Here is a 20693-nt window from a genome sequence, read left to right on the forward strand (position 1 = left end):
CAGATGAGCCTTTAGAACTTACTTTGGACGTATGTCACTAAAATCACGAGTTTTTGTTCAATATTCTGGTTACATTGACCATTCAGAAGGGTCAGAATAAGGGAGCATAGAAATTACAGAGCATAATGTAGACTCTGGTTACTGAACCACAGAGAGAACGGGAATATGCATATTTTATATAGTATTTTTAATGAGCAAAAAAAAAAGTAGCAGATATTTGAAAATTATCCAAAACCACCAATATTTTCTGGAGTTTTTAATAAAACCAAGGTAGATTTAAATTAAAATAGCACCTATTAAGTTTAATTATTCTTCTCTTATGTCAAGTTCAACTTTAAAACTCAAAGTGAACTCTTTACCTAGAGTAACAGTGTAGCCTTACATCTCTGTTTGGGGAGGACTGATAATAAAAATGAAAATGCTGGCAGATCTTCAGTAATAGCAGTAACAGTGGCGGGAGTTAAAATGCCATCCCTGCATTTTAACTGACCACGTACTGCCCAAAGGGCCAGATCTAAAGTGGGAAAAAGAATAGAGATCTATTCTTCTGTTTTGTGACAATAAGAGAAAAGAATTTGATGTATTTCATTTACATTTAGAATCTCTTTTCCAAACCAAGATGGGGAATAAAGAATAACAAAGAAACCAGCTGCTGCTTCATTTGTCAAGGATAGGTTTAGTAAATAAAGGACCTAGGAGAACCAGGATCCCACAGGAGGTGGAACAGGAGAGCAGCTGCAAAGGCTAGTCTAGTGGGCAGCCGGTGCTGCTCTGGGGGCAGGGGAAGCTTTCGGCATAGCGGCATAGTACGAAAGCTTATTTCACTGGGGTTTGGCAGATATTATATTTCCTTTAAAAATATATTCTGTATGAAAATCTAAAAAATAATGAAATGCCTAAATTTACATATTTAAAATAACCACATCAATAAAAGGAAAACTTAAAATTTCTATGGCGAAGTGGGTTGTCATAAAAACCACATGACACCTGACCCACGCCACACAGCTCTATGAAAGATGCGGAACAGAGAGATTCTGAGCCCAGGGCTGGCACAGGCTATGGGTGCACAGCATTTTGGAGCTCATGGTGGAGCGTGCAGGAAATGGGGAATGACATGGTTCCAGTGGTGGGGGAGTCCCCATGGCTCTGTGGCCTGGAAGAAGGCTGTTGTGTCCCCTGGGTGAGGGAGCAAACACTGTTCTGATGGTGGGAGGGCCTGGGGAGAAGAGCACCCCGCAGGCTCTCGGGGAGTGCCCCCTACATGGAGAGGAGATGGCATTCCTCCTGCTGTACAACTGGGTCACTCACAGGTCCCTCTAATCTGATGCTGCATTTTGAGTTTGTTGTCCTTTCAAGGTCATTTTCCTTTCAACTGAGATCATGGTGTCATCTATGCATCCTACAAAAGACTGGAATCAACAATCAGAAGCAAAGTGCCCATCTAAGCTGTTAATTGTTCAGAGTGCGGTAGTTGCGGTATCACTGTCAAAGAGATAGAGAGAGTAAAATAATTCCCAGAACCAGCAGAAAGAGGCCAACCTTTGAGGATTTCCACCTGCTGGTAAAAGCTCTCTCACATAGATAATACATAGCCCCTGCTACCCCAAACATGGCTGCTTCAAAAGGATGAGAGCTGAGCAGAGAAGCTGTTTGTATGGTAGAAAAAAGTGGTCGGAAAGGCGTCCTTGGCCAAACACTGGTTATCCTAGGAACCTGAACAATAGATAAGGGAAAAAGAAAATGGTAGGGGGAAAAGAAAAGGAGAAAATAATGCTGAACGTGAGTGACCTACAAATAGTGCTTACAGAGCATGAAAGAAAAACAAAACAAAACAACAACACCACCGAGAACTTTAGCAGTAGATTCACGTGTGTGACCACACCATGTCTGCTCCCGCATGTGTAAGTCAGTAATCGCACCAGGAAATCATTCCTAGAGACTCTCGGAGTTCACACAGCAGAGCTTAAGGTATTTCTAACTTGGCCGGGAGAGCAGGTGTGGGGGGCGGGCTCCAAGCAGCACTTGCTCCCCAGCCTCCCAGAGGAAGGCGCTGAAAGTCGCCTTTCACTCAGATGGACAATCATCCTCAATCATTTGACCAAATGATGAAAAAAATTAGGTTTTAAACATCCTAGGGAAAGAGAGGGAGACACAAGAAAAATAAAAACGAGGACCAGTGAAGACATTTCTGCCATTTTCAGTGGAGGGGTTATAAATACGAAATGATGCCTTGTTTTCTTAAATAGAGCTACAGTTTTAAATTGTCATACTTTTAAAAAATGATACTTACCAAGCTAGAGGGCCCTGCCTCAAGATGAGTGTGACTTTATGGATTTCCCAAGACAAGCTACTAGCAAGAAGGGTCACTACTCTGACCTGGAAGTGTCTTTGTCTTGGCTGGTACCCTGGCCCTTGGAGGGAGCTGTGGTTCCATGTGGAACCTGGACGCCAGCCAATGAACGGAAGTGCTTTCCCACTGTCTTCCACTGAGACTCTTAGCTGTGACCACAGATTGGTTTTATCTTGCTCTTCTTCTCCACAAAAAGTAACTCACAGCCTGACCTAGCACATACCAAGAGTTCCCCTTTGTCAGGAAAACACTTCTGGGCTCTCGATGTGGGCGGATGATCTTTCCTCCATTATCTCTTTGGTATTTTTTCTCTTCTATTCAAAATTTCTCCTAGTATCTGAAATTTCTTTTAATTGACCTGACAGTTCCTCTACATTGATAATTTTTAAATTTAACATAACAGTGGTGTCATGAGATCACAAGGCCTGGTGCACAGCTGAATGATGCACTGGCTTCTAAGAGGAAAGCTGGATGAAGAGAAGAATCGCCTGATTATTGGACTTGTGACCTCGAACAGACTTAAGCTGTGACAATAACTACATTTTGCTAAAGCAAAAAGTTGTTCACATTAACACAAGTCTTTGGATTCTGAAATTTGAGCCTGTCTGATTAGAGTTCTCTTTTTCTACGGGTAAACCACCGGCGAGGCTATATTTAATCAATGTTTCAGTGATTATTTGGGAGTTAGAGGTATTTGGTCAGGAATTGACATATAATCACTAGTTCTTTAGTCAAACTGTTTGGGAACAGAGATGACTGATTAAATTTCAACACTATAAAGCTCTGTCCAAACTTGGTACCTTCACAGTAACCACACCACCTTGCTCTACTTTGAGGGAGGGACATCTGTCATTGCTTTATTTGAACCCTTGATAATTCAAGATAGCTTAAAAATATGGCTGAAAAAAATGGAGTAAGCATATTCCAGTGCTTTTTATTCATGAATACCTGAGAAAACATTAGCTATTAGGTTGCTGGTAAAATGACTGATTGAAGTCTTCATCTCCCCAGCAAATATTTGTGAAGTCAAGTGGGACTACAAAAGAATCTTTGCAGACCGCCTTTGGTTAGAGGGTCTGTTACTTCTTCTTGGCAGGGGCCTACTGTCCTGGGAATCAAAGCCACTAGATGAACCTGAAGTCTTGGGAAAACAGCAAAACTGTCATCAAGGGCAAACAGCAGCTTTGGCTCCAAGATCATAAAACATACTTGAAAACAATATACAATGGTTTCTAATGGATCAAAATTCTCCCCTCATATTTCTGCCTCCATAAAACAACCTTTTGATGAGTTTTAACAATTTTTAAGCATACTAATTCCCTTAAAAAGAAGAAAGCATTTCTTTAATAATAATAATACATATTTTCAACCACTGTAAGTATTCTGAAAAAAAAAAAAGTACTTTAAAATGAACAAAGAATGGTCAAATTTCATTTAGGTGACTGTTAGAGTTGGTTTTCTTTAGATATTAAAAACAAATAAAGCTGTTTGAAGTTCATTTTAACGTTTGGAAGTTTATTTTTCCTCATAATCATCGAGAGCTAATGTGAGAGGCCTCTCACTGATCCTGAAGTCACTATGAAGCCTTCCAGTTACTTACAAGAGATCGGGAGCTCTGCTTGGACGGTGGCAGAAACTGTCTTACATTAGTGGGTGTTTCCTTTTCAATAGAATGTCGTCTCTGGGGTGGCTGCCGTCTCTCTGGCTGGGGTGTTGATGATATGGGCAAGAATTTTGGAGGCTCTAAAGAAATGAAATGAACCAAACTGAAATGAACTTTCCTACAAAATAAAAATCTTAGATTTTGAATTCCTAACAGAAAACCCTTTGTCACTTGTGACAAACACTGCATTCAAAGATGAAATGTTTATTTCATTAGAGGGTTAAGATTGGAGGTCCTTATGGGGATACTATGAGGATTGCTATACAAAAATCTCTGCAAGATAAACTTTCCTACAGACATAGTGAGGAAAAAAGGAAAAATATTTCATATTTTTAATATTCATCCAAATTTATGCATAAAAACACAATTATAGTCTCAGCTTTGTACATGTAAATGCCCTCAAGTTATATACCACAGGATTTTGCAATTATAGAGTCTCAGGCATGTAAAAGAAGTAAAAATATGTATTCTGTGTGTCCAAAAAGTCTCCCATGTCATGCCAAAATTTTCAAGTTTATCATTTTATATTCTCCTTTTTAAAAGATGAACTATAAAAAATAAAAACTTTTCATTTTTGATGATTATCAAGACATTTTGTCCTTGATTTAATTCAATCTCTATTTAAATTTTGAAAAGTAAATTCCAGTTTTGATGTTCATACTCTAACACTGCTCTCTTCTGCCTCGTGATATTTTGGGATAGGGTTTAAAAGCAGAATGTTTTAGTGTTTGAATGGTTCTGGATTCACATTGTGAAAACATAAGGAGAACATTAGAAATAAATTATGTTGCTAACCAAGTTTTTTTTAGTGCTTCCTCCTACTCTCTTTGCAAAGTAAGGCTGCTGAAGTGTTGTGAGTGAGGAAAGTGAAAGTCAACACAAAGTTAAAAGTCATCCATCTATTTGGACTGTCCCCCCAAGAGAAATCACTAAATAAAAACATCACAATTTCCACAATCAAGAAAGATACAAAAATCCATTACGTGATTTAACTGAATCTCTGTAATATTTAATTGGCCTGGCCAAATACCAGTTATAGGTAATAACCAAGATCAGTTCTTATTATGTTCTTGATATAATCTTATGAAGTAAATCAAGGTAACAGTTAAAGAATTTTAATCACTAAAAACTCCATGTGTATAAGAAATCAAGTCAATGGTCTAAGAATATCTTAATATATAAGTGTTCTTATATGGGATCATGACTTGAGCCGAAGGCAGACGCTTAACTGACTGAGCCATCCAGGTGCCCCTGTCTAATTTTTTTTTAAAAGATAGACTTATTTATTTGAGCGAGCAAGCACATGAGCAGGGGAGGGGCAGACAGACAGAATCTGCAAGCAGGCTCCCCACTGAGTGTAAGCCCCTCACGGGGCTCGACCTCACAACTCTATGATATCCTGACCTGAGCCGAAACCAACAGCCTGACGTTTAACCGACTGAGCCAGGTGGGCACCCCTAGTGTCTTAATTTTAACTGTACAGTTCAGTGGTATTAAATATTTCCATCAATGTGCAACCATTACCATCTTCTATCCCCGTAACTCTTCATCTTGTAAAACTGAAATTCTGGGGGCGCCTGGGTGGCTCAGTGGGTTAAGCCACTGCCTTCAGCTCAGGTCATGATCTCAGGGTCCCAGTCGAGCCCCGCATTGGGCTCCTTGCTCGGTGGGGAGCCTGCTTCCCCCTCTCTCTCTGCCTGCCTCTCTGCCTGCTTGTGATCTCTGTCTCTCTCTCTGTCAAACAAATAAATAAATAAAATCTTAAAAAAACCCAACAACAACTGAAATTCTGTAACCATTACAAAAACTTCCCATTCTCCTCTACCTACAGACCTGGCAACTATCGTTCTATTTTCTTTCTCTCTGATTTTGACTACTCTAAGAATCCCATATAAATGGAATCATACAGTATTTACCTTTTTTGTAATTGCTTTCTTCCCTTAGCAAAAAGTCCTAAAGGTTTGTCAGTGTAGCAACTGCAGGATTTCCCATTTCTAAGGCTGAGTAATATTCCATTGTGTGGCTATTCCACATTTTGCTTAGCCGTCCATGCACTGATGGGACACTTGGGTTGCTTCTATGTTTTAGCAATTGTGAATACTGATGCTATGAACATGGATGTCTATCTCTTTGCTTATATAACCAGAAGTAGAATTGCTGGATCATATGTAATTCTATTTTTAAATTTTTGAGGAGTCACCATACTGTTTTCCACAGCACCTGTACCATTTCACATTTCCAACAGTGCACAGGGTTCCAATTTGTCCATGTTCTTGTCAACACTTGTTATCTTCTGGTTTTTGTTTATTTTGATGGTAACCACTTTAGTGGATAGGAGGTAGTATCTCACTCAAGTTTTGATTTGCATTTCCCTAATGTGTTTGTTGATCACTTGTATATCTTTGGAGAAATGACCATCTGAGTCCTTTGCTCATTTTTTAATTAGGATGTCTTTTCTGTTGTTGAGTTTCAGGACTTTCTCTATATATTCTCTGAAAATTAATCCTTTATCAGATGTATGATTTGTAAATATTTTCTCTTCTTCTGAGGGTTGCCTTATCATTCTCTTGATGATATCTTTTAGTGTACAAAAGTTTTTATTTTCAAAAATTCCAACTTGTCCATTTTCAAAAATCTGTGCCATTAGTGTCCTATCTAATAAACAATGACAAATCTAATCTCATGAAGCTTTTGTCCTATCTTTTCTTCGAAGAGTTTTATTATTTTACGTCTTACATTTCGGTCCTTAATCCATTTTGAGTTAATTTTTGTATTTGATGTTAGGTAAGGGTCTAACTTCATTCTTTTCTTTTTTTAAGGTTTTATTTATTTATTTGATAGAGAGAGAAAGAGAGAGAGAGAGAGAAGCAGGCTTCCCACTGAGCAGAGAGCCCAATGTGGGACTTGAGTCCAGGACCCTGGGTTCATGACCTGAGCCAAAGGCAAGATGCTAAACTGACTGAGCCAACCAGGGGCCCATTCTTTTTTTTTTTTTTTAATCTTTAAAAAATTTTAAATCTTTAAAAATTTTTTAAGTTTTTTTTTTTTTTTTAATTTATTTGAGAGAGAGAGAGCATGAACAGTGGGGAGGGGCTTAGGGAGAAGGAAAAGCAGACTCCCCAGTGAGCAGAAAGTTCAAATCGGGGCTCCCTCCTAGGACCCTGAGATCATCACCCAAACTGAAGGCAGATGCTTAACTGACTGAGCCACCCAGGTGCCCCTAACTTTGTTCTTCTGCATGTGGATACCCTGTTTTCCCAGCACCATTTCTTTAAAGACTACTCATTGAATGGTCTTGGCACACTTGTCAAAAATCTTTTGACCATATAGGTGACGGTTTATTCTGAGCTCTCTATTCTATTCCATTGATCTATATCTTTGTCTTTATGCTAATGCCAGAGTGTTTTGATTACTGTAGTTTGTAATAAGTTTTGAAATCAGGAAGCACGAATACTCCAGTTCTTTTTCAAAATTGTTTTGGCTATTTGGGTCCCCTGAGATTCCATGTGAATTTTAGAATGGGTTGTCTTCTGGAGCACCTGGGTGGCTCAGTTGATTAAGCATCTGCCTTTGGCGCAGGTCATAATCCTGGAGTCCTGCAATGGAGCCCTATGTCAGGATCCCTGCTCAGCAGGGAGTCTGCTTCTCCCTCTCTCTCCGTCCCTCACCACTGCTGGTGCTCTCTCAAATAAATAAATAAAATCTTAAAAAAAAAAAAAAAGAATGGATTGTCTTCTATTTCTGCACAAATGTCATTGGCATTTTAATAAGGATTGCACTGAATCTGTAGATCATGTTGGGCTGTGTAAACATTTTAATGATATTAAGTCTTCTAATCCATGAACATAGGATGTATTTCCCTTTACTTAAGTTTTCTTTAATTTTTTTTCAGCAATGTTTTGTAGTTTTTAGTGAGCAAGTCTTTCACTTCCTTGGTTAAGTTAATTCCTAACTATTTTATCCTTTTTGACATGATTATAAATGGAATTGCTTTTGTAATTTCCTTTTCAGATTATTTATTGTCTGTGTACAGAAATACAACTGATTTTTGTGTGATTTTATATTTTGCTACTTTACTGAATTCATTTATTCTAATAGTTTTTTTGGGAATCTTTTAGGGTTTCCTTACACATAAGATCATAACATCTATAAAGAGATAATTTTACTTCTTTTTTTCCACTCTGGCTGCCCTTTATTTCTTTTTCTTGTCAAATTGCTCTTACTAGCGTTTCCAGTACTATGCTGAACAGAAGTGATGAAAGCAGGGATCCTTGCTTGTTTCTGTTTCTTAGAGGAAATTCTTTCAGTCTTTCACCACTGGGTATGATGTTTGAGATGGGCTTTTCATATATGGCTTTTATTATGTTGAGGTAGTTTCCTTCTATCGTGAAGTTCCTCCTAGTTTATGAAGTTTTTTTTATTATGAAAGGGTGTTCAGTTTTGTCAAATGCTTTTTCAGCATCAATTGAAATAATCTGTGGTGGTTTTTCTTCACTCTGTTGATGTGGCATATCACACTAATTAAGTTTTATATGTTGGACCATCCTTGTAGTCAGGAATAAATCCTACTTGGTTAGGGTATATAATCATTTTAATACATTGCTGAATTCTGTTTGCTAGTATTTTGTTAAAGATCTTTTGAAAAACCAGTATTTGTAAAGGGTTTGTAGTTTTCTGTCCTTGTAGTGCTTTTGTTTGGCTTTAGCATCAGGGTAATGCTGTTCTCATAAAGTGGGTTAGGAAGTACTCCCTCCTCTTCATTTTCTGGGAAATGTTTGAGAAGGATTGACAGTAATTTTTTTTTAAATGTTTGGAAGAATTCACCAGTGAGGCATGAGAGGCCTTTTCTTTGTAGGAAGGTTTATGCTTACTAATTCAATATCCTTACTAGTTATTGGTCTAGTCAGATTTTCTCTTTCTTTCTGATTTAGTCTTGCTAGGCTTGGCATTTTTAGCAATTTGTCCATTTTATCAAGGCTATCCAATCTGATGGTAACCGTTCATGATACATTCTCTTTTTATTTCTATAGAATCAGCAGTAATTCTCCCCCTTTCGTTTCTGATTTTAGTAATTTCAGTCTTTTTTTTCCTTAGTCTACCTAGCTAATGTAGGTTTGTCAATTATGTTGATATTTCTGAAGGACCAATTTTTGGTTTCATTGATCTTTCTCCATTGTTTCTCTATTCTCTATATTTTATCTCTGCCTTAGTCTTTATTATTTCCTTTCTTCTGCTAGCTTTGTGTTTAGTTTGTTCTTCTTTTTCTAGTTCCTTATGTTGTAAAGTTAGATTGTTGGTTTGTTCGTTCATTCATTCCTTCCCTTCTTCTTAAAACCAAAACATTCATTGTGCAACTAATCATTGAAATTTCTTGTTTTTGTTTTTTTTTAAAGATTTTATTTATTTATTTGACAGAGAGATCACAAGCAGGCAGAGAGGCAGGCAGAGAGAGAGGAGGAAGCAGGCTCCCCGCCGAGCAGAGAGCCCAATGCGGGGCTCGATCCCAGGACTCTGAGATCATGACCTGAGCCGAAGGCAGCAGCTTAACCCACTGAGCCACCCAGGCGCCCCTGAAATTTCTTGTTTTTAACGTAAGTATTTGCAGCAGTAAATTTCACTTTAGCACTGTTTCCACTGTGCCCCATAGTTTTGGTATGTTGTGTTTTCATTTTCATTCATTTCTAAATACTTTCTAATCTCTCTGGTGATTTCTTCTTTGATCCACTGATTTTTAAAAAGTGTGTTAATTTCCACAATTCTGTGAATTTTTCAGTTTTCCTTTTGTTACTGATTTCTAACTTTTTCCCATTGTGGCCAGAGAAGATACTTTGTATGATACCTGTCCTTTAAAATCTACTGAGGGGGCGCCTGGGTAACTCAATCATTAAGCATCTGCCTTCCGCTCAGGTAATGATCCCAGGGTCCTGGGATAGAGCTCCGCATTGGGCTCTCTGCTCAGCAGGAAGCCTGCTTCTCCCTCTCTCTCTCCCACTGCTTGTGCTTCCTCTCTTGCTGTGTCTCTGTCAAATAAGTAAATAAAATCTTAAAAAAATCTAATGAGACTGAACTTATAGTTTAACATATGGTTTATCCTTGAAAATGTGCCACGTGCCCTGGAGAAGAATGTATATTCTGTTGTTGGGGAATGTGTTCTGTATGTGTCTGTCAGATCTAGTTGGTTTATCATGGTATCCAGGTCCTCTATTTCCTTATCCTCTGTCTGGTTGTTCTCTCCATTATTGTGAGAGGGGTACTGAAGTCTCTGACTATTATTGCAGAACTGTCTATTTCTCCTTCATTTCTGTCAGTTTTGCTTTATATATGTATTTTGACGGTCTGTCAATAAGTGCATAAATGTTAATAATTGTTCTATCTTCTTACTGTATTGAACCTTTTATTAATACAGTGTCCTCTGTTTTAACTTTTTTTAAAATTTAAAGTCTATTTTGTCTGATGTCAGTATAGTTTTCCCAGCTTTCTTTTGGTTACTATTTGCATGGAATATCTTTCCATTCTTTCACTTTCAATCTCTGTGTTTTTTTGAATCTCAAGGGAGTCTTTTCTAGCCAGCATATAGCTGGAGCATGTGTTTTTATCCATTCTGCCAATCTCCAGCTTTTGATTATAGAGTTCAATTCACTTACATTTACAGTAATTACTGATCAGGAGGGACTTTTGTCACTGTGCTATTTCTTTCCCATACGCCTTAGAGCTTTTGTCCCTCTTTTCCTTCATTCTTGTCTTTCATGTTAAATTGATTTTTTTTTTTAAGATTTTTATTTATTTGTCAGAGAGAGAGGGAGAGAGAGCGAGCACAGGCAGACAGAATGGCAGGCAGAGGCAGAGGGAGAAGCAGGCTCCTGCTGAGCAAGGAGCCTGATGCGGGACTCGATCCCAGGACGCTGGGATCATGACCTGAGCCGAAGGCAGCTGCTTAACCAACTGAGCCACCCAGGCGTCCCTAAATTGATTTTTTTAATAGTGAAATGTTTAAATTGCTTTCCCATTTTCCTTTTGTGTATATTCTGTAACTATTTTCTTGGTGGTTACCATGGAAACTACATTTAACATCCTAAAATTGTAACACTCTGATTTGGATTCCTAGCAGCTTAATTTCAATAATACACAAAAACTCTGCTCTTCTAAAGCTCTGTATCCATCCTTTTTGGATGTAACAAAATTACATTTTTATATACTGTCTTCCCCAAAATATAGACTAATAATTCTTTCAAGTGCCTTAGTCTCTCAAATTATGTAGCAAACAAAAAGTGCAGTTACAAATCATTGTTACAATACTATTAGCTTTTATAATTGCCCATGTATTTTACTGAGATCTTTTATTTCTCCTATGGCTTTGAATTACTGGCTAGTGTCCTTCCATTTCCCCTGGAGGACTTCTGAGCATTTTCCACTGGGAAGCATCTAGTGGTTATGAACTCCCTCAGCTTTTGTTTATCTGGGAATGTCTTCATTTCTCCCTCACTTTGAACAATGGCTTTGCTGGATATAAGACTGTTGGTTGACTTTTTTCTTTAAGCACTCTGTATATACAGATCTCCCCCACTCTCTGAAAGTAGAGCATTCCTGTGAAACCTTTTGTAAGCTGAAAGTGTATAAACTAAAAAAACAATTGAAGCATTTTATAAAAGTGAAAAATCTTCTTTGGATTTCTTTCAGTTAGCTAAAACAGATATTAATGTTGGTCCTTCATAAAAAGTGAAGTGGTATAAAGCAAACTTTCAGAGAGTGGGGTGGAAAGCTGTACTGGCCAACTATCTTCTGGCCACCAAAGTTTCTGATGAGAAATATACTGAAGATCTTAGAGAATCTTTTGTATATAGTGACTAATTTCTCTCTTGTCACTCTGTCTTTGGCTTTTGAAAGTTTGATTATAGTATGTCTTGGTGTGGGTCTCTCTCATTTTAGCTGGGCTGCCTGAATGTTTATATTCATGTAATTCCTCAAATTCGGGGAGTCTCAGCCATTATTTCTGCAATTATTTCTTCTGCCCCTTTCTTTCTCTCATCTCCTTTGGGGACTCCCCTAGTGCATATCTTGGTCCACTTGACAGTGTCCCACAAGTCTCTCAGTCTCTGTTTGCTTTTCTTCAGTCTTTTTTCTTTTTGTTCCTCAGGCTTGACACCATCCTTTGTCCTATCTCCAAGTTTGCTGATTCTTTCTTCTGTCTGTTCAAATCTGCCATTGAATCTTCTAGTGAATTTTTCATTTAAGTTATTGGAATTTTTGGCTCCAGAATTTTTTGTTTGTTTCACTTTAGGTTTTCCAGCTCTTTATTTATCTTTCCATTTTTGCTCACATATTGTATTCTTGACTTCTCCATATCTTCTTTTAGTTTTTTGAGCATTTTAAAGCAGTTTTTTAAAAGTCTTTGGTATATCCCCTTCTTTTTCTGAGACAGTTTCTGGTGATTTCTTTCTTTAATCTGAATGGGCCATACCTTCCTGTTTCTCTGTATGACTTGTGATTTTTTGTTGTTGTTGTTGAATACTGGACATTTGAATCTAATAATGTGGTAACTCTGGGAATCAGATTCTGTCCCTTTCCCAGGGTCTGCTGCTTTTTGTTAAGGTTTTTGTTTATTGTTTTCTTGATTGTTATAGGCTGTCTCTATGCTGACGATCAGCCTGAGATGTAAACTTAAGATCCTGTCAGGTCTTTTATGAGCCATTTCCTGGGCCTGCACTGTCATTTTATAATTCTCTGTATATGTAGTTTTGGAATATCTTAGTTTAATGTCTGGCTCCCCAAAGGGAAAAAGCTAAGAATGAAGGAGGTGGGTAAGGAGGCTAGCCCTTTAGGTCCCCTGGAAGTCACTTTAGCATGCAGGGAGCTTGTGACAAAGCAACAATAATCACTGCTTCTTTGTCTACACCTTTGGATTCCGATGTAGCAGAGGACAGATTCCCAATATTTGGAGGACAGGGTCCTTTTTGCCCACCCTAGCTCCTGGAAGCTATGTGCAAGCTGTTTCAGGAACAGTACATTGCTACCTGCCTTGTGGCTGGCATGGGGCATGAGCAGCTCCCATTGTGCTAAGAGCTAAAAGTGACTGAAATTAACCACAATTTTCCACCTAAATCTTCCTCTGGAAGTTGCAAGCCTTCAACAAACTCAGAGTTCCAAAGGACTTACATCAGACAAATTCTGCCAGTACAACTGTTGTCCAGGTGGGAGACAGATTCCTGATGCTCCTTATTCCACCATCTTCCCAGAATCCTCTCCCTTAATGTTGTAATTTCTTAAATCTTTTATAATGATTTTATATACAAAAAGATTATTAAAAACATTTAGAAATGTGGTGCCTGGATGGCTCATTTGGTTGGGTATCCAACTCTTGATTTCAGATAGGTTGTGATCTTGGGGTCATGGGATCAAGCCCTGCATCAGTCTCCACACTTGGTGCAGAGTCTGCTTAAGATTCCTTCCCTCTGCACCTTCTCCCACTCACACTCTCTTTCCCTCTCTCTCTCAATCTCTCTAATAAATAAATAAATAAATATTTTTTAAAAAAGCATCTAGAAATCACTTAACTTTAGATCTGTGTTCAGAACCTATGAAGAGTTATAAAGGCATTTTTACTATCCATACATGTATGTGGGTATGGATATGTGTATATGTGTGTGGGCCTGGGAATGATAACAAATGTGATTATTTAGGGCTCCCAGCTTAAATTCAGACAAGAAGGTAAATTAATCTAAAAAATACAGACAGTTGACTTATTCCCTACAACTATTATCTGTAAACCTGAAGGTGAATGATCTGTTATAAGAACCTGAGGCCCAGTTATCAGTTTAGCCCTACCTCATCATGTCGCTTTAGGAATATATCAATATTTCTGCTCCTGATTAGGGAAAATTCCAGGGTTAGTTTTCTACGCTAAATGATCACAAAGCACTTTGGGAATCCCTATTCTCGGTCCAGTGTGTTTTTGAAGGAATCTGACGCTAGCTCTTTGTACCACAAATACTCACTCTTCCTCGTGGACACAGCCTCTACTAAGGGATCTTCAAGGAAGGAGGGAGACACACTGCTGCTGCTGGTTGACTTGTGTAGGGTTTCCTCCTGAGAAAGGTGGGGACAGAGAAATAGACTCCTAAGACATTAGTGCTTTCATGCTAATAAATTTTACTACTACAGATTTATTTCAGTGTGAGGCACCAAATTATGTCAAAGGTTCAAGGCAACTAGAAGACATAGAAGGTATCTAAAACTAGACAAGCCTGGGTTTGTGTTCTGGATTTGTCCCTCATTAGATTGATGTGATACAACAAGTTTCTCATCTTTCATCATTTGGTGTTTAATACCATCTTTACACTGTATTATTGGATCAGATGAGAAAATATGCTCAAAAATGCTTAACACATTACCAGGCACATAGTAAATGATGGTTATTATCATTATTAGAGAAATATTTAACACATTTATAAAAGTAATAGATTGGTAAACTGCATGAAGGTAGATGCTATGGGCCTCATTCATTGTTGTCAGCAACAAACCTACTGTTAGTAAGTGATGAATAAATATTAATATTTGTTGAATAGATGAAAATAAACATTTCATAAGATATTGTATGAATCTAGAAAAATGTCTACATTATGCAAAATAAATTTTAAATTTCTATTACCAGATGAGACCGTAATTTGTTTCAGATTATACCCAGATGAACTACACTATTTACTCAAGAAAAATTTATTATCTACCATGTGATTGAGGATATACATGAACCACATGAAAATGTATGTCCATAATATCTACAGAAAATTGCTAAATATTTTTAAAAGTGGAAGAAAGAAAATTATTTTAAGATATTCGCCTATGACTATGTGAGAGAAATCATGAAAATTCTCTCTGACCTACTTATTTAAGGCGACTTTGAGAACTAACTTAGCCATTCACAAAAAATGGCCTTACCTAAAACCTACTGCTAAAAGCACTGGTTTCATGCAAGCTACCATACAAAGGATCTGGTCAAAGGACAGGAGATGAAAAAAGGCTGTAAACCACACAGTTCCAACAAAGAAGGTCTGAACAGTGACCTCCCCACTCCTGGTACATACCATGAAGAATAAATCAAGCAATATGTAACCAAAGCCCCAACCCTGAACGCGGTGTAGAGGTCACACAAATCTCCAGAAGAGCTAGTGCGCTACTAGAACGCCCTCCTTCTGCCTATGGAAGGCCGAAAGGAAATAAAAGCCAAAAGTATCTCAGCCCACCTTCCCCAGAAACATTTTTAAAGCCCAATTTTACAGAATTCTGAGCATGTCTACATGTTCCACACCATTCCTCTTTACTGTTCTGACTTGCTCCCACTGTGAACAACGAAGAGCCCATCCTGGGGCAGCCGGGTGACTGCAAGTTAGTTAGTAAGAGACAGAGAAGTGGTGAGGACACTGGCACGGTGCAAGGCCTTTGGGATTTGCTCCCAGAAGCAGTTGGGGGTCCTCTGCCCCTGCATACCCACCACAGGCAGCTGCACCCAACTTCTCACTACTTGAAAACTAGTCTTCGTTAGGCTCAGTTCCTGGCCCAGGGGAATCACAAAGACGCTCAGAAGGTACCAGGGAACTTGGGAGGTCAGATCTCCTCAGAGAGAAGTCAGTGGATATGGACTCTTACTCTGCTTGCCCCGTCACGTCCATTCCCTCGACTAAACACTTCTGGCCTGGCTAGGGGATCCTGATGGTTTCTGATCTCTCAAACGACTGCCAGGCCTGCTCTCTGAAACTTGCTTGTTTGTATTGTCTGATCCAGTTACTAGTCTCTGACACTCACTAAACTAGGCCTTTTCTAGTTCTACATCCTGACCAGTGACTCTTAACCAGGTCCTTGTTGGAACAAGGTCACTTCCGGAACTCCTACTGCTCCTTCACTGCTGCTTTGTTCCAAGGGTGGTACTGAAGGCTGCCAGACCAGAATCGTCTCAGAAACCAGTCTGGGTGATTAAAGAATAATTCCTTAATTGTAACTTGGATGAATATGAAGTGGATGGAGCCAGCAACCACGACAACAAACAGAAGCCGGGAGGCTGGCTGTGTGTGTTTATTGTGTCTGGCAGGCCCTGAGGGAAGAGGGAGGCAAGGATGTAATTTCATTTTACACAGTGGAGATACACAATACTGATGCTGTAGACAAAGGGCTGGAGAGAGACTTGGGAAGCACCAGCACCCTGAGAGTTTCTGGAAAACAGACAGGACGTGCGAGATCTTCCTCCAAAGGGCAGCAGGGGAAAGATGAAATCTGGAGAAGCCTAGCAGAGTTTTCTTTTACAGACACGTCCATTGGTATTTCTATTACCGAAAGAACAAGCTTCACTATGGGTAGGTGTGAGTGTGAGAGAGAGAAGAATCCATGGAAAAATATTTTTCTTTTTCCTTCCCCAAAACAAAGGGAAATATCCTAAAGATTATACGTTTGCATTTTTTAAACTTATTTTTAGTACCGTAATCTAAGACCATACAAATATTTCTGAACTTATTCTATCAACTATGAACACTGTACGGGTCTTTCCTGAAAAATAGTAAGTAACCCACTGTTTCATTTCCTGCTAAACAAGTGAATTTCAATCCCACCTTTATTGATTGAAAGATGGGAAGAGATTAAGCAACAACCAAGGACACATGGCTAGTAAACGAGGTCAGAGAGGGCTTGCACTCTGAACATGGAGTTAAGAGGTGTGAACCAGGCAGTCATGGGACCCACCTCGGAGTCAGAGCTGTCCAGCTCAGCCAGGGTTGGGGCTTTGAGGAGTTTCTTCCGCTGCAAAGGCAGGTGCTGTGCCGCACTCAACCCATTTTCTTTCGTTTGTGATGTTAAACCTCCATTCACCATCGATGATTCCACAGCATTCTTTGGAGATTCAGGGGTAGTTACATCTGGTAAAAGAAAGGCAAAAGTTTACCTTTCCTCAAGCTAAGAAAGGTAATCAGTAGACCAAATGCACTTTCCTAAGTACCTGCACTTGGGAGCACAAACAACACAAGCCAGGTGACATGGCATTTCCATGTCACACAAATATAACACAGAGGCTTGATATAATAATGCCTAGGTATATAAAACATTTTTGTTAGATATTAACTGCCAGGTTAAAGAGAACATTTACACGAATACTAGATTCACATTTATACACTAGAATTTAGAGCTGGAAGGAATCCAGATAACTGACTATAACTTCTTAATCTTACAGAGACCCAGAGAGGCTAGTTTCACTTTATAGTCTCCAAAGAGCTAGTGACGGATGGACCAAAGTGGTGGCATGCGCAAAGCCATAGCAGGTATATGACTTTAAGATTTGAGAATGGTCTAATTTAAAAATCAAAATCGTGAATAATCTATAGTTATAAAAACATGAACACAAAGAACCTGGGATACGTTTGCTTTGATAAAGCTGATTTAGATGATCCAGAACTCAGATCTGGGTGCGAAGGCAATACAAGAGATCAAAGAAATGTGGCAGCAGAGTACAGAGTATGCAGAGCCCAGAGCCCAGAGTACGCAATGTATGAGTACAGAGCATGGGGTCTATAGAATATGTCATACAGCACAGAGTATAGAGAGTATAGTGCACAAGGTACACAGAGCACACAGGACAGACTACGGAATATACAGGATATAGCATACAGTACAGAGTATAGGTCAGAGTATATTTTTTGTAAGTGAAAGAATTTATTTTGAATATGCATATTATTCATTCAATTTAATTTTTCATAGTGCATAGCTATGTATGGAAGTTTACAGGGAGAAATAAACATTAGAAATACCTAAGGACGGAAGTATACAGGCAAAGAAGACACTCAATACATACTCGTGAACAGGCTTAGAAGCATCACAGGACAGCATCCATTAGGAAAGAATGACAGCCATGCAAAAAATCTATCCAAACCACGGGAGGCCAATGCAATCAGTATAAGTTATAGCTTCTTGTACAGGACAAAAGTATCCGTGTTCTTTGGATTGAAAACATAATATAAATAAATATGGCTTGGTTTTTATGTCCAAGTCACAAATCATCTATAGAAGTAACAAGTGTGGATGCTGCATGTGATAAGAAAATATTAAAGGCCATAGTATATAATCTAGAGTATGTAGTACAGAGGGGAGTACAGAGATACAGTAGTACAGGGAGTACACAGAGCATAGTGTATACTGTATAGAATACAGACTAGAGACTAGAGCACAGAGGATAGAGTACAGATCACAGAACACACAGTGTGTGTACAGTAAGCGGTATAGAGTATACACAGAATGCAGTATATAGCGGGCACAGAGTACAGGGCATAGAGTATACAGAACAGTGTACAGACTACATATAGAGTACAGAGTACAGAATATATAGTACAGAGTACAGACTAGAGAGTTCAAAGCATAGAGTACAGAATACAGAAGAAGAGTATTGAGTACATAGTACAGGGAACAGGTTATAGAGTTTAGAGCACACAGCACAGAATAGAAAGTACGGAGTATATAGAGTAGAGAGTATACCTTACTATAATGTAAGATGCAGATGATTTGGGTTCAAAGTCTAGCTCTGCTGCTACCTGTCTGACCATGAGCAAACTGCCTAACCTCTTGTTTCATCATCTGTAAAATGGGCCTAACAACAGACATGGGCTCCTTTTGAAGATGAAATGAACAAGTGCATATAAAATACTTACTCAATACTGTGTGTACTAAAGGTAACACACAATAAACGCTGGCAATTACGGACACTGATTTTTACCTCCATTTGTAAGTAAATCGAGGCTCAGGGAGACTCAGCCAGTCACCCAGCTAGCGTGTGGTGCAGCTGATACTTGATTCTTTGTTAGTATTGATCCTAAAGGCCACCTTTTTGCCCTTGTATCCTGTACTCACTCTTTCAATGCAAGTGGAACCAATTTTCTTCAGTATTTCAAATGATGTGTCAAACACAAAGTTTAAAACTAACAAATTAGAGCAATTAAAAGCGAAAAAAATAAAAGTAAAAAAAAAGTAGTCACTGCATAATTTAATTTACAGAACAACAACATGAAACTGATCTTTGCACATGGAACAGTCTGTGAAACTCCTGTGGTTGAAAGTAAAGGGTACACTAAGCATGAAAGTGAAATAAGACAGGATGGAGGGAAGGAAAGCACTGTAACTGCAGTTACTGTAAAATATAGCAATTTCCCTCCCAACATACAATTTTTATACGCTTGCAGTGTAAGCGGTGGATTTCCAGGAAACATTCAGTGAATAAGCATGTTCTAGTATAGCCTTACTTGACATTATTAAAATAACCACGTAAATTATTATAAATGATATTCATCTAGTTTAATATTTATACTTTTTGCTATTTTTAGAGATCAAGAAGGTCAGAGCACATGCCCTTGTGAATGAGAAGAAAGGGTCTGAGTAAGCAAGGAAGGAGGGAAGAAAGGAAGGAAAGGAAGACGGGCAGATCTGTCAATCATTTATTTAACACAGAAATTTTCATAAAAAATTTGACAAGACATGTGTTACTTTTCTTATTACCCTTCCAGATGTTAAGCAGCTATAACAAAAACATAACTGGGGGAGAGGCTGTGCTGAGGGGGACTAAAGGGCAAAAGCAGCAAGTTTTTACACAAATTTAAAGGTTAAAAGCTTTAAATAAATCTTTTTTAGGGGGGTATAGAGAGCAGTAGGCTGACACACTTCACAGAATAATTGAGAAGTTCTCCAGAAAGCAAAGAAGGAAAAGATTAGGCTAACTGATTAATTTCTATTCAAGAAAAAAGGTAGTGTTCAAATACAGTATTGAAGCATATTTTAAAAGATCTTATTCTATAGTTATCTTATTTTATACACTTCCTATAGAATTGCTCATGTTGTTGTAGGTGTTAGGCTTTCAAGAGAAAGCATACAGTTAAAACACACACATCTTTGTCTCCTCTTAGCTGCCCAGATTCCAGTCCAGTTGTCCACACTGCAGGTACCACAAGAAGGGAAACCATCGGCTCTCCGAGGTGGGTCTCACGTTTCCATTCCTCCAAGAGCTTCCCTATGGCCGAGACCACTAGCAGTGCATGGAGGAATACTGAAAGTTTTAATGGTTATATATTTAATGCTTCAGAAAAAATTATATCAGATGTGTGGCTTTATGGATGTTTTTCCTTAAGAAAATTTTTAAATAAAAGGTCATTGATAGTATATTAATATAATTTAAATAATGCTGGAGGTACTTAAAGCCTGGCAAAAATCTGACCTAAAGTTTAGGGAATACTGCTGAGTGACTGGGGCTGTTGTGAGTTCATTTCATTCTCAATGCAGGAGATCTGAGAAATGACCCAATAGCTCTCTACTTGTCCGAACACTACTATGAAGTTGATAATTGTGTCTGAGCTCATTGACTGAAACTGAACTCTTTGACTGAAATAATAACCTTGTACTGAATTCAAAGCTTTGAGATAAATGGCGTTGATAAAAAAAATTATGTAACAGGTTTCAGGATGATCTCCACATTTAAGACTAAATACTGTGTGTGATTTTACCTCATACTATATATTTGTAAAAGTCTCAGTGGAACATATCTTTAAGAGAAATTTTTAAGTAGTTTGATTACTAATAACTTTCTGTTCCAATGAAGAAATCCTTATTATTACTTCAATGTATCAAGTGAAAAAACCAAGGATTTGACCAAGACTTTATACTTCTATA

The 20693-nt window shown here is 38.4% G+C and overlaps 1 protein-coding gene across 4 annotated transcripts in view; it reads right to left on the reverse strand.

Moving 5' to 3' along the window:
• Positions 1-20693, reverse strand: part of SPIRE1 (spire type actin nucleation factor 1) — a 183141-nt gene that overhangs the window by 11991 nt on the left and 150457 nt on the right. For 2 of the 4 annotated variants that reach the window (XM_047697137.1, XM_047697136.1), the window contains 4 exons: positions 16737-16909; positions 14006-14096; positions 3951-4093; positions 1540-1713 (listed from right to left, as the gene is read on the reverse strand). In XM_047697137.1, the coding sequence (XP_047553093.1) occupies positions 1540-1713; positions 3951-4093; positions 14006-14096; positions 16737-16909 (581 nt within the window). The remainder of the gene's footprint in view (positions 1-1539; positions 1714-3950; positions 4094-14005; positions 14097-16736; positions 16910-20693) is intronic. The other 2 variants (XM_047697138.1, XM_047697139.1) reach the window with 1 other exon arrangement.

This window comes from Lutra lutra, chromosome 12 (genome assembly GCF_902655055.1).
Source record: "Lutra lutra chromosome 12, mLutLut1.2, whole genome shotgun sequence".
In the NCBI taxonomy this organism is placed as follows: Eukaryota; Metazoa; Chordata; class Mammalia; order Carnivora; family Mustelidae; genus Lutra; species Lutra lutra.